The 22,254-nt window shown below is 44.2% G+C and overlaps 1 protein-coding gene across 1 annotated transcript in view; it reads left to right on the top strand.

Moving 5' to 3' along the window:
• Window positions 1-6,499: 6,499 nt before the first annotated feature.
• Window positions 6,500-22,254, top strand: part of ush2a (Usher syndrome 2A (autosomal recessive, mild)) — a 363,038-nt gene continuing 347,283 nt past the window's right edge. Inside the window, exons 1-5 of the mRNA XM_079496383.1 lie at window positions 6,500-6,768; window positions 7,415-8,097; window positions 9,047-9,261; window positions 11,229-11,435; window positions 15,157-15,328. Of these exons, the coding sequence (XP_079352509.1) occupies window positions 8,026-8,097; window positions 9,047-9,261; window positions 11,229-11,435; window positions 15,157-15,328 (666 nt within the window). The 5' untranslated portion in view covers window positions 6,500-6,768; window positions 7,415-8,025. The remainder of the gene's footprint in view (window positions 6,769-7,414; window positions 8,098-9,046; window positions 9,262-11,228; window positions 11,436-15,156; window positions 15,329-22,254) is intronic.

Raw genomic sequence — 22,254 nt, 5'->3', positions numbered from 1 at the left:
TGTTCATATCCTTATCTCACTCTGATCCAACCTTACTATCATCACTCTACCTTATTCTGATTGTTCGTCTGCAGTACTCTGATCATATACTAGATACATCACTCTGCGAGTACACCCCTACCTCACACTGCTCACATCGTTATCTCATTCCATCATACTCCTACTTAATTAATTCTGATTAGACTTGAACTTTACTCCGATCGTACTCCTCCTACATCGTTCTGAGTATGTCCTCTTCTACCTCATGCTGTCCGCATCGTTACCTCATTCTGATTACCCCCCTGCCTCACTCTGATTAGTATACCCCCCTGCCTCACTCTGATTAGTATACACCCCTACCTCTCTGATTAGTATACCCCCTGCCTCACTCTGATTAGTATACCCCCCTGCCTCACTCTGATTAGTATACCCCCTGCCTCACTCTGATTAGTATACCCCCCTGCCTCACTCTGATTAGTATACACCCCTACCTCTCTGATTAGTATAACCCCTGCCTCACTCTGATTAGTATACCCCCCTGCCTCACTCTGATTAGTATACACCCCTACCTCTCTGATTAGTATAACCCCTGCCTCACTCTGATTAGTACACCCCCCTGCCTCACTCTGATTAGTATACCCCCCTGCCTCACTCTGATTAGTACACCCCCCTGCCTCACTCTGATTAGTATATACCCTCTGCCTCACTCTGATTAGTATACCCCCCTGCCTCACTCTGATTAGTATACCCCCCTGCCTCACTCTGATTAGTAAACCCCCCTGCCTCACTCTGATTAGTATACCCCCCTGCCTCACTCTGATTAGTATACACCCCTACCTCTCTGATTAGTATAACCCCTGCCTCACTCTGATTAGTATAACCCCTGCCTCACTCTGATTAGTACACCCCCCTGCCTCACTCTGATTAGTATACCCCCCTGCCTCACTCTGATTACTATACCCCCCTGCCTCACTCTGATTAGTATACCCCCCTGTCTCACTCTGATTAGTATACCCCCCTGTCTCACTCTGATTAGTATACCCCCCTGCCTCACTCTGATTAGTATACTTCCCTGCCTCACTCTGATTAGTATACCCCCCTGCCTCACTCTGATTAGTATACCCCCCTGTCTCACTCTGATTAGTATACCCCCCTGCCTCACTCTGATTAGTATACCCCCCTGTCTCACTCTGATTAGTATACCCCCCTGTCTCACTCTGATTAGTATACTTCCCTGCCTCACTCTGATTAGTATACCCCCCTGCCTCACTCTGATTAGTATACTTCCCTGCCTCACTCTGATTAGTATACTTCCCTGCCTCACTCTGTTCACATCCGACATCCCTATACCTCACTCTGATTACCCTGCATCACCCTGTTCCCATCCCTACCTCTTTGATTGATTGATTTAATAGTTTATTAGACAAAATGTATAAACAGCAACCGAGTGCAGTCAAACACTATACCAAAAGGTATAGCATAAAAAAAAGTGGGCTGCATTCAAGACACTTGCCTTGTATCTGACACCTGACTTGTGTCTGAACACAGCTTTGATGGATGTGTTCTGCCCCCCCTCCCCCCATCAAACAAAATGTTTGGTCAAACCATATGGGCTTTCATTGGAAATGCATTGGAGCGGCCATTAAACACAGACACAAGACAAATGCAAGACAGATGTCTTGAATTTGTGAATGCAGCCCAGTAAGGGCATATGTTGACCCCACCCACTCACCTCCGCCCCACCCCCTCCTGGTGCTGTGGCCATCTTGGAAACTAAACACAATATAAACAATGGGAGAAAGGTGGGGCCGAGAAAGGCCCTTATTGGGCCGCCTCAGCATCACGTTCACATGATTCACTTCATCCAATCACACACTTATTCCATCTTCATAGAGACACACGGGGACTACAAATTTCACGCCCCCAAATGAGACAGCGCCCCCACTTCAGGTCCGTTAGAACGGTGTACTGCAGCATGTCAATGCAATCCCTATGAGAGATATCATAAAATACCCTAATTTCACTGGTCCATTACTGAGGCTGTAGCGATTTTTTGTCCCATCCTCTATTGAGAAAACAACAATATATGTTGACAAAGACACTTCATACATTTGGAAAGATATTTTTATTCAAATCAATATAGTCTTCAGTTCATGTCGTTACATTTTAAAAGTAGGCTAACTACAGTTTAATTTCAATGGACTTCTATGGGCTGGCCTGCAGTACACCGTTGTAACGGACCAGAAGTGGGGCCGCTGTCTCATTTGGGGGCGTGAAATTTGTAGTCCCCGTGTGTCTCCACTCTCTATACCGGCTATTTAAACTGGAAGTTTGCACTGCTCAATCTGCCTGCTTGTTTGCTGCTGCACACAGTGATACTGCTGCGCTGCTGTCTGCCTAAACTTTTTCTGCTCACCCTCCTCCACCCCAGCTACCGCACCTGTCGTTTTGGATCTGCTGTTTAGGTACGGGGGATTCGGAGTCCCTACATGGTTGGGACTGATGCGCTTGAACTGAGTACCTAAAAAGCAGATCCAATTCATCGCCAAACCATAATAAATATATTGCTCATTTTATATTCCATCCATTCTTGAGTTGTTCTGACTGAACTTAGGCTATGTTTCACCCTCCCATCTTGACCCGTCACTTCATCCTCTTGTTAGCCTGTGTGTGTATAAGCCCTAGCTGCCCTCTGTGTCCGATTGCCTGTTTCTCTGTAAACCTGCTGTTCATGTTACCGTAACCCTGTGGATTACGCTATGCATCCTGCCCATGTTGATGACCTGTGTTTTCCTCAGCCGAGGAGCCAGCCACACAAAATTTGAGAGGACCTGTGATTTCATGACATACTTTTTATTTGTATTTTTTCTATTCATTTAGTCATTAAGGTCCACAGAATGAGAGGTCTCCTCTGCCGGAAATATCGGGAAAAACGTTATGGACATTTTTGTATATCCCAGTCCCACCATAGACAACCAATATGGCAAAATGTCATCATACATTAAGTAGCATGTGACATGCCAAACTGGGGGGTTTTCATGATTCTGAATCCATTCCAAGCATTAGTTTTGCACGAAAAACACTCCTTGGCCTAAATTCGGCCATATCCAAATGTGCTGACCTCATCATATTTGTGATGACGGCTATCGCCGTTTTTAGGCCAAGGAGTGTTTTTCGTGCAAAACTAATGCTTGGAATGGATTCGGAATCATGAAAAAACCCTAGTTTGCTACTTAAAGTATGATGAAATGTTGCCTTATATTGGTTGTCTATGGTGGGATATAGAAAAATGTCCATAACTTTTTTTCGTGATGTTTCCGGGAGAGCAGACCTCTCATTCTGTGGACCGTGATGACCAAGTGAATAGAAAAAACACGAATAAAAAGTATGTCATGACATCACAGGTTAATCCTTAACCGTTGAGCTTTTGGGCCTGTGGCTCCCCGGCTACTATTCTGTGTAACTGGAGTTTGTATTTCTGCCTATTTTGTCCTACATGTCTTCTGTGTGACCAGATAAGTAACATGCTTAATCCACTGGATTTCTGCATGCATGCCTTTCACTTGGATATTGCTTAAATTCTTTTGAAATCATACTCTCTAATCACCCACAACCTCACTCTGATAACACTCCTAATATAACTCTGCATTATACACACACAATGGTCCTACTTTTATTCTTAAATGTATTATAGGCTACCCTCCCTTAGTCCTCTGCACCCCCTCTTCTTCTCATCCCCATGTCTTCTCTTACTCCAAATAGCCTATAGCCCATTCCCCTGCTATGCCCTCAACCTCCTCTATACTTCCCGCTATTCTCTCTTTCTCCCCTTTCGTCCTCATCTTTGCTCCTTCTTTTCACATTAGCTCCTTATCTTCTGCCCTCTCCTTAAGGCTAATTTACACTTCGTTGCACAACAGTGTAGCTTGCCAAGAATTTTGTGTTGCAGTGTTGTTGGCTACTTTCAGGGAGTGACAACTGGCTGGATTGCCATGAAATATGCTATGCAACTTCATGCTACTCGGAGGTAACCTGACTCCGCCAGATTGCGGCAGTATTGAGTTCACAAGTTCCCTCCTCCCGCCTGGATCTGGTCTCTCTCAAGCAGACATTTCGAGTTGTAGTCCTGTTAGGTTGTGTTTACATTTGCACTGTGGCAGCGCTTCAATAGGTCCTCAGTATCGCGTTGATCCCACCTCTAGCAGCCGCGTACGGCCGCGTCTCTCTCTGGTCAGAAATGGTCCGGAGTGCATCGTCTCTGCCCGAGAGGGACCAGATGGGAGCAGGAGGAGGAACTCACTCACAGAGTCAGGTTAACCCTTTTCATTCAGGTGACCCCACGGCCTGTACACTGGCCAAAATGTGGATGGATGAAGATGCACCCTACAGCCTATTCCACTAGCAGTACCACCCTCTGGCCAATAATTCCAGGTTGAACCCTATACCGATTTTGGTGACTCCGAATCATGGCATGAATCTTTGCTCCCCATTTAATTCTATAAATATGGGGCTCTATTTTCATCCATGCTAAGCCCCTTATCCCTACACTACTTTGGCCTTTTTATTTTTTTTACTATTTTGAAAAAACATTTTTGAATAGTTAAAATAGCCAATCTACATTGACACGTTGTGAGCTTGTAGATTGGATATTTTAGGCAAAGTAGTTTAGGGGAAAAGGGACGAAAATAGAGCCCATATAGGTCCGAAACTTCTCCCCTCTCCTCAAGTCTAATTTAATCTAGTCGCTTGCTGGAATGATCACATTCCGTTGTTAGAAAATCTGTTATTTCCGAAATGTAACACCGCCATGTGATGAAATATAAATTAGACTTCATGCTTCCCTCTTTTGCATCCGCCCAGTTTTATCTATTGCTCTTCCTTCCCTCTTTTCCTCTGGTTCTTTTCTTCTCTACCTCAATAAACTCTCTCTCTCTCTCTCTCTCTCTCACACTCACGCACGCACGTAGCACACACACTCTCTCCTCTGTCTGTCTGTCTGTCTGTCTGTCTGTCTGTCTGTCTGTCTGTCTGTCTGTCTGTCTGTCTGTCTGTCTCCCCTCCATCCTTCCGTCCCCATTCCTCTGCACCCTCCCTCCATCCTTGCCCCTAGCCACCCCCCCCCCCCCCACTCCTCTCTGCCTAGTATTGATTAGAAGGCGAACCTCTAATCTCCTTAAGGTCATTAGGAACACTTAATTAAAACCTAGTTAGAATGCCTTTGTTCAACCAAAGCAAATTGCAGCTGTTCAAACGTGATTAGTGCGATAATGTAAAAACTTGTCGGCAGGGAAAAATATAAGAGAGAGGCTTTTTTTATTTGGTGGAAATGTTTACATAATTTGAATGCAGAGCACTTAAACACACAGTGGTTATCTAAGCAATGCTTGTTGTTGTTGCTGCTGGATGTGCGTGTGTGTGTGTGTGTGTGTGTGTGTGTGTGTGTGTGTGTGTGTGTGTGTGTGTGTGTGTGTGTGTGTGTGTGTGTGTGTGTGTGTGTGTGTGTACGCACGCGCATGCATTAGTGTTTTAACAGTTGTTTAATGGAGGAATTATGCATGTAGCCTGCTGCCTAACTAATACAACTATACCAACTAAGCCTAAGGTCCCGGAAAAAAATTATATTTATTCAGAATAGATTGTTGGCTTTTATTTAGGCCTGCAGTTAGTCAACTTCATTGGGAATGGGGAGCTAGAACATCTTAAATGTTGTACTAGCATATATAGGCTTATATAAAATGCTGAAAGCATGTTGAATCCAAATGTAGCCTAATTCCTGTGATTTAATTAATCTGATCGGACGATTCCAGGTTTCAGCATGTTTACACTTAATGGTGTAACAGACAACAGTGACAACATATAGGCCTATTTTATAGGGGTTAAAGTGGACATATAGTGACATAAATATAACCACACTGTCACTGCATCTAAAGGCTGAAAATATGATCCTGTACTAGCTAATAATTATCTCCCATGAGAGTCCTATCCACAATCAGTCACAGTGTTCCCACTTCCCAGGTCCAGACAAGACAAGAGCACCGTTGCTTAGCGACCAGGGTAGCGTTCATCCTCGTGCTCTGAGAGCCACTTGTTTGAAACCCACACGCAGCGCGCGCCTGAAGAGCCCCCCCCCCCCCTCCCCCCGTCCACAGATATCATATCATACCTGGAGACTCTGTCATGGATGCTGAACGTTGTCGTTATTTATTCGTTCATTATTATTAGGCCTGGACGCCGCTGTGTTTGTTTGTGTATTTTTTTTAGTTTTGCGTGTCACCCGCACGGCGCGCTTCACAACACAAGTGTCCCCAAGAAGTTTCCGGTGTCTTTAATAACAACAAACCGTCTCTTCACAGAGCAGCAGCGCTGCTGGCCAGATGGCACAGCTCGAGCTAATCAGCTTTACTGGCAGCGCAGCTCCGCGGGACGGGTTCTCAATGAGTCAAGTTCATTTGGCTCTCATTCATTCGGCTCGTCGACATGATGCAACGCGGTAAAAAACAACAACAACAACAACACAACAGCTAGTTTAATTTATGAACGCTGCTGAACGGCCCTGCTTAATTTCCATTGGAGGAGTACTGTCAGTCAAATACTTATACAGGCAGACAGGTGTGTTTTGAGACACACAGGCAGGCAGGTGGTGTTTTTTTTGGGTGTCTGTCTGTCTGTCTGTCTGTCTGTCTGTCGCCTCGCCTGTCAGCGTCAGCAGCAACGTGTTGAATGTTTGATATTCAGCTTGGGAAAGAAAGACTAGCTGGAAGAGAGAGAGAGAGGAGTCACGAGCAGCAGGTAAACAACATGATGTTTTCCTAACTAACTATGGCTGTTATGGGGCTTTCTGCTTAGATTTACATATGCTATTTGTTGAGCAGAATATCAATGGAGGTAGTACCTGTTATTACACCACTTGGTAGCTTTCCAATCCGTTTAGCCCAGCGGACATTATGAGTAGAGAGTGTGTGTCCGAGTAATTCAACACTATACATGTTTGCACTGTGGGCCTCTCTGTGTCAGATAAAATAGGGAATTGAGCCAGAGGAGTATTGAAATGAAGAGAGCTTTAGCCTAAGCCTCAATTTCCTCTGAACTTGTGTGAAAAACCATTCTATAGGGGGGAAAACCCGGAGTCTAGATATATACCAAGGCAGAAAGACATGTTTAATTCAATTGAAAATGAAGGAGAGAGGAGAAAGCAATGTATCGGTATCATGAGAGCTGTGCCTCCATCAAGCCTGAGTATTCCAGGGCTTTGGCTATAGGGAATTTAGCCTGCATGGCATTTTACACTGCTCAGATTTGTCTCATGTCGGGCTGCAGTCTGACCACCGCTTCTCTCCCTTTGCCTATCTCTTAAACATCTCTTCATTTCTTCATTTCCCCCTCTCTCTCTCTCTCTCTCTCTCTCTCTCTTTCCCCCACCCCTCTCCTTCTCCAGGTTGTGTGAAATCCTAGCTATCATCTGTAGGCTTTGGCTGTGGCGTGTTTATGTGTGTGTGTATGTGACGGTGTGACAGAGAGCTAAGCTGGGTGGCCTCACCCCGGGGCCACTCTCGGAGCCATGAAACCATGACAGTCATCACTTATTTAAACACCCCTGGAAATCGTCTGGAGGAATCTCCGAGTCTCGAATCCCCAGGGAACGCTCTAGAAACCTGGCCTGGGATTCTGGAGCCTCACACCACTCACCGGTCTCTAGAACCTAAAGGCCTGGACTGGACCAGAACGACGGAAGAAAAACGAGCGAGAGCGAGTGGGAAAAGACAAACATGGGGCAGAGGAGTGAACCCAACGAGGACAGAGAGAGGAGGAAAAACGGGGCGATGCGAGCAAAGGAATGAACACCAATGTGAAGTTTGGGAAGAGCTCCAAAGTGTTGTGAATAGAAGAATGCAGGGAGATATAGATGGAGGTTGCAGGTTAGGGAGAGGCTTCCTTTTTACTTTGTCACCTTCAGATGGAAAATATCAATCTAAAAGGAGGAAAAAGGGTTGGTGGTCCTACCTGTGGCCGTTCGATGAAAGAAAGGATGCAGTCTCGATTGGAAGGATGAGGCTGTGGGACGTTGTCCTGAGGTTGTTCCTCGTCCTCAGCATGTGTCCAAACCCCGCTTCTTCCCAGGTAATGTTGGCTATCACAAACCACATCCAATTTCTAATGCATTGCAACATGATGGAATTTATAAGACTTGAACCCTTTCAATATGGATCAAATAGTAGACTTAGTGCTGAATTGACCATTATATTTGATGTATTGGATACGTATGATTGGATATGTGGAAAGTAATTTAAAACATTACACAACTAACTAAGTAACTAACCAACTAACTATAAAAAAATAACTTGCCTAATGCCTACAAGGAGCTTATACATTTAAAGAGCATGCCTTAATTTGTGGCATTATAAATTAAAAGTTGACCAAACACATATTATAAAATGTGTATTGTATAGTTCTATCCTTCCCAGGTCTACTGTACATCACTGTAGTCAAACTGATGAAACACTGCATATGACAGATAAAACTCTGAATACACTGAGACAGCAGAGACACTAAGATAAAATACTGAATAAGCTGTAGCACTGCATAATGGTAAAACACTGAAACACGACATATGATAAAACGCTATGTGATAAAACTGCATATGATAAAATGCTATTGTCATAAAACACTGCTGCATATGATGAACCACTGTGTGCAATAAAACATTTTTTTTGCATATGAGCCAGATGTCCTCAAAGGCTCAAACCTAGGGATGCACCGATATGGAAATTCTTGGCCGATACCGATGTTTAAAATATCAATTTAGCCGATAGCCGATACTGATTGTTTATTTCGTTTTTGGTGTTATGAATTATGAATTAAGAATCTGCAAAAATGCAACGTAATTGCCTTGATTCAAGTAACATTAAAACACCATATACTAGAGTAAAAGCTCCTGTAACTTTAACCAGCAAAAATATATATATACCGATATTGACCGATAATGGCAAATATCGTCCGATACCGATGTGCGGCCGATAAATCGGTGCATCCCTACTGAGACCCTCTTTCAATTCTCGTTGGTGTTCAGGGTAATTTTCCACGGCTGGAGAACATCGCTGCATTCAAACCCATCTCCACTTCGCCCAATCGCTCCACCTGCGGGTTTCCAGTGAGGAGTAGCTACTGCCAGCCCGCCTCCACCCAGGCTGATTTACTGAATTGTTCTCTGAACTTCTGTATCCAGGACTGTCCCTACAGGTCCTCCACACCTCCACATGCCCCACTGCTGCTGCCTGCACACAGGTGCGTATCACAGGGGGCATACGCTTGTTAGACATACTAACAGTCCGACAGGCATTAGTCCGACAACACCGTCGCTCCCGACATGCACGGCCGGGTACAACTAACCTGTGGCCGGGTTAAAACTCACCCGTGGCTCCCAATATGTGTGGCAGCTTAAAACTAACCTGTGGGCTTAGGTTTAGGGTTGGGTTTTGGGTAGGTTGTCGGACTCATGACTGTAGGACTGTACCAAGGACGGTATGTTGGACCAAACACATGCACCCGCATATCACGGTCTTGTCAGGTTAGTTCAGGTCATTTCAGTTTACAGAATATGGTAAAGTGTGCTGGGACCACAAAACAATGTTTTTCTTACGAAATGGATATTACTTTTCAGGTAAATGGATTTTAAGTCGGTCCATTGTGTAACACCTGTGTTCTCATGTGGAATGCTTGAAATGACCAGCCAACATCAGTGTTATTGTTGATCAATCATTTTGAACCCTTTATTATTCTAAAAATCCCGGTCAAAGAAACAACTGACCTTTCAGGTGCTGACCATGATAACATATCATTAATTGTAGGGATGCAATGGTTCTTGGTATAATATTGAACCATATTAATTATTATTATTTTATTTTGTCACTGTGTATTGGCACGTGACATAAGTGAACATTGTCCTGTGCATTTACCATTTACCCATACTAATTATTAGGAAACACAGAGAGATGAGTGCTATTAGTACAGCACTTGGGGAGCAGTTAAGGGGTCTTGCTCAGGGACTCTTCAATACATAGGCCGGGGCACAAACTGCCTGGGGACCTTCTGTTTCCCAGCTGGGCTCGTCTCTTCCCACACAGCTGTGGCTGCCCCAGTTCCATGGTTCAATACGCACTTGTGCATTTTACATTTTTGAGTTATTACTTACTGTACACTATTTTTTGCACTCTGTTAGCCCTTTTCCACCGACATGGAACTGCTTCCGTTCTTTCTTCCCCGCCTAATTTAGAACCAGTTAAAATAAAATACAAAATAATTGGTTCTGAATTGAAACCCTGGAACTGAAAAATACTTAACCCTAACCCTAACCCTGAACTGGGTACCACAGTGGGTGTACAGGTTGTAAGATGCAGATACGATAAACAATGGTGAAAACAAACGAAAATCATATTAAAGAAAAATGTTACATTACAGTGGTCTAGTTAGTTTGATAGTTAAAGCTGTGTCTTTGTTTTGTTGCACCATTTGAGATTCATCATAGTTCCACTGGAGTCCACCACTCTAACCTAAATACTGTATATTATTACAGACTACCTTTATAATGTTTTTAGTTGTTTATCAAACTGGGACAACGTTGTTGCCTACTGTTACTGGGGTTCATATTGTTTATTATGAACAATTAATTACTAATGCTATTCGGGTCAGGGCTGTAATTGGTTAGATATATGATGAACATTCATCATCATCATAATCATCATAACTTGCCACACAGGGTGGAAAAGCCGGAGGCTTCTGTTTGTATGTTGGTGCCACCAGAGAAGAACCTCGCTGCGAGTAAATTGCTTACAAGCATCGCAATGCTCATTTATACTGGGATGTTATCATTGTCAGCGGCTGTGACATACAGTTGGGTGCCACCGATATTGTCCCTTATTATTTGACCCATTTAGGCCTGACCTCTAAAAAACCCTTCTAAATCCTCCAGTTTTCTGAAATAAATATTTTCACGATTTTTCAAAAATAGCAGACCTACAAGCTCGTAGCGCGCCACTCGGTGGCGCGCTATGAGCTTGTAGATCTGCTATTTATCAATAGCTAAATTATAACATAATGTTTAAAACACCAAAAGGGGTTCCCGCCCAAAATGGGTTAACTGTCCTTTTGCGCAGATCACGCAAACCTCAGCAAAAAGAAAAGGACAATATCGATGGCCTCCAACTGTACCTCTGAGAGGAAAAATTAACAATATTTGAATCTCCTCCACTCAGGCGTTCCTGTGTAATTGAAGACTCTGACACTCATCCTGAGATGAACAGTTCCAGTACCAGTTCAGAAGGTGTTCTTAGTGGAACCAGTAGTGTTGTGTTCCAATCGGTCCCGGGCGGGTGTCTGGCCTCACCTCCATCCCAGAACCTCGGACCACTGGGATCTCTCACCCTGGCTGTCTGGATCAAACCAGCTGCTTCTGGAGAGATGTGAGTTTACTGTTTTAGATTACTATATTTATTTTAATGCATTTATTTAGTTCTTCTCATGAGCTGTTTATACAATCACATTACACATTATATTGTAGTGACTGGCATTTATTGTTTTTCAACAACAACTTGAATGAATCCATTTTCACGTGTTGTGTAACAAAGACCAAAATGATCTTGACTTGGATTAGCCTAACATCAGTATTAGTGTTAAGTTAACTCAAGGACCTGCCATGTCCTACATAGAGAGAGAGAGAGAGAGAGAGAGAGAGGGGATTGTATTGGTGTGTCTTGGTGACCCACGTAGAGCCGAGATGGTGCCGAGTTACACTCAGATCAGTTGGCCACACACACACACACACACACACACACACACACGCACACGCACACGCACACATACACACACAGAGAGATAGATCAGTTGCTAACACACATACACAAACTCAGATCAGTTGGCTTTCTGGCAACACTATCTAGTCTTCCAGTAGAAACAGAGCCTGATCACCGCTCCTCTGACGTAACAAACCGTAACTAACAGATAACTAAAAATAAACATAAACAACAACAGCATACATGGTGTTTGCACGTACTGACTTCCACACACACACGCACACTCTGGCATGAACTGTAATTTCAGTTACTATATCCTGAATAGAATATTGTAACTCTACTCACTTTGTGAATGCTGTGGCAGCAGACAAGGTAATTAACCAAAAGGTAATTGCTTTAGTAAATCACAGTATCATATACCCAGGCTTTATTTGCCCTGGTCGAGGTGAGCGATGAAAGGGCAAAGAGGGTGATCTGAAAACCCCTAGGGCTGATACAACAGTAGCTGACCAATGAGAGAAAACCCCTAGGGCTGATACGACAGTAGCTGACCAATGAGAGCAAAGTAAAGTGCCACCATTCTGAACAGGAAGGAACTGGACATGTCAAATGTGGCTGCCACAGTTGTCGCACTTTGATCAAATGTTATTTTCGCGTTGCTGTAAAGCTAAATAAGGCTTTGGCTGTGTGATAAACTAATGATCGGCTAGGTGTTCGTTAGGGTTAGTGAAGCACGCGCGCGCGCGTGCACACGCATACCCCCCAATGTATGCCCGGGTAATAATCTGTATAACGTCATAGAGATCATAACTTTGTATTGTAAAGTTAGCTGAGATAGTCTGGAAATGAACCAAGATGTTTGCAGACAGTGTCTGCACTAATATTTCAGCAGATTAACTACTTAAGCCCTACAGGCTGTACCCTTTATTCTCTAATGTGCATACTTTTGCCGTCGTTAAACTTTTGCCGTCGGTAAAATACAATTATAAATACATACAGTCGATACAGAGATGCAATGGCAGTTGAGTTGACCAAAGTTTGGTGGAGCCCGGTGGCTGCTGCTAAGCTCTGGTGGAGTGTAGGCTAATGATGTGGAGGAAGTTAGAATCGCAAGAAGCGCGAGAGATTATATGGAGGATGGAGTTCAATCAACTTAACTAAAACCTGTCATTTTTTTTTGTTGTTCATATTTGAACAGATTTAGGGCAATTTAACAGCTCTGCTGTTGACGTCTGTGCTTGACTGTTTGTCCAGCGTTAATCCTTCAAACCACTGGACCGATCAGCGCAAAATGGGAACTCCAGGTTGAGTTGCTGAGCTCCCTGTCGAAGCCCTGTTACTGACTGCATGACAGAGTGATCAGATGTTCCCTGTCGAAGCCCTGTTACTGACTGCATGACAGAGTGATCAGATGTTCCCTGTCGAAGCCCTGTTACTGACTGCATGACAGAGTGATCAGATGTTCCCTGTCGAAGCCCTGTTACTGACTGCATGACAGAGTGATCAGATGTTCCCTGTCGAAGCCCCGTTACTGACTGCATGACAGAGTGATCAGATGTTCCCTGTCGAAGCCCTGTTACTGACTGCATGACAGAGTGATCAGATGTTTGAATTTGATCAGCTTATTTGCGAGCAAGGACAATGACAGACTGAACATGACACTTGTATATATCTCTCTCTCTCTCTCTCTCCTCTCTCTCTGCAGTTTTCTGTCTTTTGTTATAGTGACTGGCTGTCAGGGCTGCTATCAAAGCCCCAGATAAAAGGATGTCTCTGTCCTCACCTCTGTCCATCTCTCTTCACCCCCCCACCACCCCCTGTCTCTCTTTCTTTGGTTGTCCTTTCACCCCCCCAGGTGAACAATGAACAGTGCCAGCCACCTGTTGTATCAAACCTTATTTACTATGGTTTTGCTGGGCTTTTATTTCTTACCAGAATAAAGGTTTGATTGTGTGTTTCCTGGTGATGATAATAATGGTTTACAGTCTAATATGGAGCCTGAATCCTCAACGGATCAGTCAAGTTGCCAAAAAAACCTTTAATAATTGGTGTACATATGTATACTGATAAATATATACTGATGCATATGTGTATATATATATATGCCAGTTATATTATCGGCATCTATGTTTTATACATGCTGCTTGATGCCTTGTCCACATAAGCTATGTATGTTATGTTTGATTGTTCATACATCATGTGCATGTTATTTAGATAGATGCACTCACGTATGCGGTTTGCTTTCCACAGAAGCCACAGAAGTTTATTATTTAGACAGATGCTAGGTTCGTAGTCTAGACACGATCTGTCTTCCAACGATCGTGTCGTGTAGTTAAATGTTTGTCTTGACCGGCAGAGCAAAGCTCCCTGTGAAGTTCCTCCATGAGGCGAACGCTGGCCAGAAAATAAAGTGACTTTGTGTTTTGTCATATAAGTGGCTCCTAGCAGGCAGGCCAAGCTCTGGATTACATGATACTAAACTATGTGACAGACACAGTGACTGCCAAACACTGAGTCTACCACCACAAATACACTCATTGTGCGTGTCCTTAAAGACAGTGGGTGCAATTTGATGCCATTTCACATCAACCTTTTAGTCTAACTAAATACTTTCAAGCATAGAAACACAAAAGTATAGAATGAATGAAAGTTACCGTAGCAACACACAGCAAAAAAAAAGAGTAATCATTCCATGGTTGAACGTGAACGCGATGCATTTTGTTTGATACAATTAATTACATCCGTAACAATAACCATCTCCCCAATCCCCATAACATGTGTTTTCAAAGTTGAACTAACCAGTTAACAATAAGTTTCTTCAATATTATTTTCTAAAAGTAAAAAGGTCAATTTCCTTCCGTGTTAGAAAAGTACTGTATTTGAAGGCCCTAGTCAAATGTAGTGAAAGACAAGTGAGTCAAATAATATTAAACACGTGAACTGCACAAGACAGTTAGTGCTGATCAGTCCATCGGTCGGCAAGGTTATCTCCGGACAAACGCAGATCATCAACTTATCAAGCGACCCTCTTCTTCAAGATGGCTAGCTTCCCACGGAGCCACACTGTGACACAATGACAGATTAGAGTTCTAGCCCCTCAAACGTGGCCTAATATGCAGAACCTCATCCTCCATGTGTTCTCTCTCTCTTCATGTGATTCATCCTGGCCTGCTGGGTTCATAAAAGCCATGATTTCCTATAAAATGTCACTGATGGTGATTAATATGACACTGTGTGTGGTTTGCCCTCAGAGCATCAGGAGAACCCTAGTCATGTAAAATATTGATATTCCATGTGTAAATGTCAGAAGGTGTGTGTGTGTGCGTGTGTGCGTGCGTCCGTCCGGTCTCATCCATTTGGCCCTGCTGACTCGTGCGTTTTCTCTTCTCAGGGTGTTGTTGGAGAAGAGCTCAGGGGTGCGTTTGGTTTTTGTCCTAATGGTGTCCGAGCGGGCGGTGACGCTGCAGTACGGACAGCAGCCTGGCCATCAAACGCCTCTGAACATCAGCTTCATCACGCAGGGCAGAATCGCTGTTGACAGATGGACACACCTTGTACTTCAGGTAACAGATGTTAACCATGTTAGTTTGTTTGACCCATTAATGACTAATTAGTACTGTATTTAGAATGTTAAGGTTCTGCCTTTTCAATCCAAGGCACCCCTTCATAAATCAATTTTGTTCATCTGAAATAGTCAGAGCCAGAGCCTTAGCAAGTATCTTAGTTTATACATACTGTATTAGAGAGTAGGTCAGTGATGATATTGGGGTCCATGTTGCATCGGGGCGAGGCACTTTATTATTTTGCATGCATTTCATGGCGATGTTGAATTCCTCTACAGTCAATGGTGAATTAGAATTACCATTGAGACTATCTAAGAGAGAATGCATTTTCTTGGTGTCAGATGGAGATTCAGACTTGCAATAGATATTAGCTATTCGATATTAGCTATTCACACCCAGCGTGGGTGCTGGTGTCTTGTGCCGTCTTGAGCAGATATTTGGGTTGTAAAATGTACGTACATGGCGTAGACATAACTGAAGGTCCCAGGTTCGATTCCAGGCCCCGGCTATTGCAGAGGTTTTCATGAGCAAGACACGTAACCCCTAACTGCTCCCCGCGACGGCTCATCAGAACCATCTGAGCAGCCATCAGATGGATGAAGCTGGAAACTGAATTTCCCCCATGGGATTAAGCAGGTTTCCACCCCCCCCCCCTCCAAGGGTCAATGCAACCAGACTGAAATCAGGGAGCAGTCTCAACATTAACGATGGGGTCAGGGTCCAGGGATTAGAGCAGTCTAGACTGAGATCAATCTATACTCTAGAATCTAGATTATGTGGAGGTTGTTCTTCAACAAAGGGAGACATACATTGTTCACAAATTGGGGGTCTTCAAAATTGGGTGAGTGAATATGGAGGGGGGTGGGGGGGGGTAGGCTGTATACTAAACAATGTAATGAATGCCCCGACATCTTCTGTTGATACAAACTCTTCTCAACACCTATGTGTAGCATAAAAACGCGCCGGATATCACAGTCCAAAGCGTACCATGGTACCTTGTGCAGCTGGCACCATATGTGTCATTGAAGTGGACTCGGGCACAAGCCGTCCTGTCTCCAATCTTGATCGGGTGTTGGCTCTGGCTTGCCAGCCACAGATTATCATGGCAGTCACAGTGATAGTGTAATCAAACATTTATAGGGCGAGTTCATTCTCTGGGGTTCGGCAATGCCTACAGCAGTGATTCTCAACCATTTTCATTTCAAGGACCTCCCCAGTTTGACATGCATTAGTCTACTCTACAGACCCCCATTTAATAGCATTTCTATCTCTGGGACCCCAATTTATATTGTAAAATCTATGTTAATTTAACTCTGAGAGTGTATAAATGGTCCATTTGGTTCCATTTGTACACTCTCAGAGTTACAGTCACATAAGGGTCCATTTGGTTCCTAACTATCATTTATCTGGGGACCCCCTGGAACTCCCTCAAGGATCCCTAGGGGTCCCCAGATCTCACTTTGGGAACCACTGGCCTAGAAAATGCGATGAGCACAGTCCAGGAGGTGCTTTCTCTCAAAGCTGCTGTAGGATAGTAGCTGAAAGCGTATATTCTTTCTACGTCCGAGCATAGACATGGTAACGCCCCGCCTGCCTCTGATTGGCCTACCGACACAGCCGGTGTCTCCGAGGTGGAAGATACATGCTGGATGCTGAAGTCAAGTACGATATATAATAGCTACAAGAGAATGACAGCTTAATTGGCATGCGCGGCAGCAACTTTTATTTTTGTAGAAGAGGTAAACTAATATTGTTTATGCCGTTGGCCTGTTCATCTATTATACAATTGAAAAGGTGTGCCCAAAACGCTGTGCGCACGCACAGGAACAAAAGGCACCAGCTACTACGTCACTGACACACTGCAACACACACTGCAACAACCCACTAAACACACTAACACGTCACAGACTTACCCTCCGCGTCGATCCACGGCTATCTCCTCATGTCGCGCAGCACGGCCACACTCAACATCACCCGCGTAAAAATTGTCATTGCACTGCCACTAAAGCCGCCTCCCGTCCAGACTCACAAACAATGAGTAAATAAACACACACACAAACACGCCACAAGCACCGACACCCCCGCCTAATTTGTTGCCAGGTCTATGAAAACAAGCCCAGAAAAAATGCCATTCAACACGCTACTTACAACTCGCTTACAATTCGCGGACCTGGCAACACTGCATCCTGTTTTCCCATTGGCTACGGTTGCTACAACATGCATTTGCACTGCATGCTGGGAGCAACACAGCTTCATGTAGGGGTCACCGATTGCTGTGCTACATCCCCCTCATGTTCTCACCACCCCGTTCGGCTACACCACACACACTAACCTACACAATTCTCCACATGCAACACAGGGCCCTTATTGGCTAGCCCCCTCACATGGCGATCCCCACGCTGCAAAACACAGGGCAGCCAGCCACACACACACACACACACACACACACACACACACACTCATTCTAACTTGGATGGACAGCGCCGCGATTACATACACAGTTTACCATACGTCCTCTTTTGGGGGCCTGTCCGGCCAGTCCGGGTGGTTTTATAAATTCCTTCAAATGTCCGGGGTTTTACACGTATCGCCTGTAGTGTATCGCTACGCTCACAGACCATTCACACCAATGTGTATTACAATGCACGTTCAATGGTTCGTAGTGGAAAAACACTGTGAGAGGTGGACTTTCAGCCCGAACCCCGGAATGTGTATTCTTCATAACTCTGCATGCGCTGCACGCTGACACCACTACCACTGGTCCCGACCGCAGATCAGAGAAAGGCTCGCTGGCTGCTCCGCTGTCTGCAGATAGACAGACAGCGGAGAACTATCTCATCATTGACATGCAGAAAAAGTAGGCTGCTGTTTTCTTAGCTTTGTGACTGACCAATGAGAAGCACATTGTATTGTCTGCAAAGGAACTATGTGTCTGTCACAAATACAAGTTCTGTCCTGCAAGCCCATGTCATGTCAACACAGACAAGGCAGCTGTGCGCGCGGTGAGTCCTGCAAATTATAATGACCCAATATTATTTTGTACAACCTAGCAAAGCATAAGATATGATGGTTTGGAGAATAGGCTGGTCTCTCTTTTTACAACAGATAAGCCATTGCATACAGGTTCTCAAACTTTTTAATTTCAAGGACCCCCATAACTCTGAGAGTCAAACCAAATGGACCCATAAGAGTCCCATTTGATTCCATTTCTACAGTATCAGAGTTAAAAGTTATAAAAGACTCCATTTGGTTACATTTGTACACTCTCAGAGTTACAGACCTGTAAGGGTCCATTTGGGTCCATGTGTTACACTCTCACAGTTACAGACCTATAATGGGTCCATTTGGAACCCCCTCAAGGAAACATGAGGGTCCCTGGATCACACCTTTCAGAGCCACTGCTTTAAATAAATACATAACTAATATAGAGCATATTTGATCCATTTATTGTTAGGCTATAGATTCTTTTGACATCTCAATTTAACAGAACCGCCCACGCACGGCACATGCACGACGTGCACGACGTGCACGCGCATGTGCACATCCACATCCACATGCACGCGCGCATGTGTCCTCTTTTTGGTAATTCAGAATATGGTATGCCTACACAGTTAAAATAATGCAAACACGCAAAGCGCACGAACGACTGCGTCGACACCTGGCGTGGAACAAACGGGACGAACCGAGGCGCATATATGGATAAGAACAACAACACTACACGCGCGCGCGCGCACGCACGCGCTGCAACACAAAACAGCTGCATAAAACGCGTGTCACTGTGGACTTCTGTATCTGTGGACTTCTGTATCGCAACGCGGGGCAACGCAACTCTGGGATGAGCGGGCCGAAGGCCCGCGAAATTCTAGTTTGTATACATGTGTAAACTTTAAACATTATTGTACTGTAAAAAGACAAAAATTAAAGTTACAAATTACTGTTGCGTGTTGCCATTCTCTTGTACTTACTCATATTATTTCCCACCACGGAGTAGCCTTGAATCTCGGAGGACAGGCAAGAGCGGCAGTGTCGGTAGGCCAATCAGAGGCAGGCGGGGCGTTACCATGTCTATGCTCGGACGTAGAAAGAATATACACTAGCTGAAAGATCATTGAATCCTTATATTATTGCACCATGATCTCACTTCCAAATCCTTGCATTTATTGTCCACTTTATCAACCTGGTGGTTTTCTAGCCTGGTGTGTGTTCATGTGGAAAGCAAGGTTTCCATTTCACCATTTACAGTGTTTTTCAGAGCATTCACATCAGAATGAATGTTCTTAACACAAAAACTGTTCGTGACGGAACGTTCCGCCATATAGAATCCAACCGGCAACTGCTTCTGGCGGAACGTTCCGTCATATAAGCTTCATTATTGATATCAAACCGGATCGCTGATTTCTTTTTTTTTTTTTTTTGCTTGGCATTTCCTTCTTCAGTGATCCTAGGCCGGTTTCGCGCATGCGCACTGCCGTTCACTTTCTGTATACTGGTGGACTAAAATAACTCTAAATCTACGGAGCTCTCCATGGTTTTGACAAAACGTGCAATGTTTGGAGGTATTTTCTGATTGTCCGGTGATCCCGATAGGAACATTGGCACTTTCTAGAGCAAGGTTGGCCTCATTTTAGCTCGCTAGCATTGACGCTAATTATTTAGCATCTAAAATGGATGCCCAAACCGGACGTGCATCACACTAAAACAAAGTAGATCTGGGTCGGCAGTCAATCGTTGGCACTTGCGGCCACCAGGTGGCAGTGATACGGTTAACAAGTTAACTGCCACCGTGTGGCGATAGAGGGTAGTTAGCTGCGCCAGCCAGAATAGACCTTTAGCTAAGCCCCACCCTCTCCCCATGGGTTGGACACTTTCCAGCCGGGCTCATTCATTCCAATGTAAATATCATAAACTTTACACATTAAATACTGGTTCATTTTTGGAAACAGACCTTCAAAATCTCTTCAAAATCCGTCAACAAGGCCTGCCGTATGCACTGGAAAAATATGTGCTTGACATTTCTTTTTTAAAACAATGTTTTATCACATAGGAAAACTATTGGTGGAGAGGTTTGTCTAACCCATGTTATGCTTAGCTGTGATTAGACCATAGCAGTTTGGGGGAGGGGCTTAGCTAAAGGTCTATTGGGCAGATGACCTTGTTTTCACATCCGGTAAGAGCCAAAGGAGATCCTACTTTTAATTAGCCTGGTTAATAAACCAGACCGAATCAGCCGTTGGCAAAAAAAAGTTGCCTACCAGCGGATTTCGGTCTGGCGAGGCTCAGTAGCACGCCTCTTTCCTACAATCGAGAACAGGTCGGACCAATCGGGACACGGTATGCAATATAGGCGGGCTTTGGTACAGTGACGTTCAATGCTTGAGACCTTTGACTGACAGTAGCTCTGACCAATTGCGTCGAAGAGAAAATGTTCCCCGGGAAATGAAATCCAAGTGGAGCCAGCCCAGACTGATATACCGCGACAGTGTTGTGTGATATTAGTCTGGCTTATTAGCCAGGCTAACTTTTAATGGGACCCGGCCTATGGGATGCTCACACACGTTTCCTGGTGCTCGGGGTGACGAAGGCGTTGCCTAGCCATCGGCACCGGGTCAGTGTTAAAAGTAGATTTTCAGCTAAACCGTTTCATATCGAGTATTCCGTCAAAAGCAGACAACAGTTGGATTTTAATTGATGGAATAGGCAGACAAATTGTTAATACTGAAGGATAATTCCCTTTTCACCGTCTGTAGCTTCGATAGATGATGCCATGATTCTCACTCAAGGCTTCGTGAAGTTAGTTCTGGAAAACAACTGCCATCTCGTCATGAAGGGGAGAGAGCACCTTGAAACCAAAGGGGGCAGTAATGCTTGTTGGTCTCTGGGGGTGGGGGTTGGGGGGGCGTTTAGATTTAGACACTATAACGGTGGTTTTGCCCATTTTGACCTGAGATCAGATTCTAAAAATGTTTTCTACATCCTGACAGTTTTCTGAAAAAGCTATGTTTCTATGTCAGTCGTTCTTCGATTTTTCACCTACCAGCTCGTAGCGTGCCACTCGCGCGCTATGAGCTTGTAGATCTGCTATTTTTCAATAGCTAAAGCATAACTAAATAATGCTAACACCAAAAGGGGTTCCCGCCCAGAATGGGTTAAAAAGAAACTATGTCCAGGGTATTATTGCAGGAGCTCTAAGTTACATTCTCCATTAATTGTTACACAGAAGGTCCTCGTGTTAATTTAAATTAAATTAGAAAGGATACAAAGGCACCAACAGGGACGTGTAACTCATACAATGTGGTTTATATTAATCTCTGTACCTGTAAGCAGAGCCATCAGGTTTATGTTGAACTGTTCTGCCAGGGCATGTGAAAGAGAAATTGTCTCTCTCACCCTCAATTCCCTCCCATCTTTCTATCTTTTCTGCTCTCGCTCTCTCTCTCTCTCTCTCTCTCTCTCTCTCTCTCTCTCTCTCTCTCTCTCTCTCTCTCTCTCTCTCTCTCTGGGCTGGTGGTAATTATACTGGCAAACATCTGCTTTGGCACAGCTGCTGGGGCAGGGGGCACACACACACCACACACACACACACACACACACACACACACACACACACACACACACACACACACACACACACACCCAGTACACAGTACACTTAAAAGCAACAAAGTGTTTTGTTTTTGCGTTTTTGTATACTTTTGTTTTGGTCATTGGCCCTGTGTAGAGGTTTGATGATGATGTAATAATCTTTGTTCCAGAAGTATTTGACAGATTACAAGGTCAGTTTTCCGTTTATTATTCATTCATATTTATTTTGTGATCTGATAGAGCTTTGTGGCTTTTTTGTTCTATGAAAGTGTCAGCAACATTGTTATTAAGAGTTCTGACATTGGTTTCCCATGTGTACACAGTATACATGCATACACCTTCCC

This window comes from Electrona antarctica (genome assembly GCF_951216825.1).
Source record: "Electrona antarctica genome assembly, chromosome: 3".
Taxonomy (NCBI): domain Eukaryota; kingdom Metazoa; phylum Chordata; class Actinopteri; order Myctophiformes; family Myctophidae; genus Electrona; species Electrona antarctica.
The sequence above is the reverse complement of the archived record's forward strand: the minus strand, read 5'-3'. Positions and strand labels throughout refer to the sequence as shown.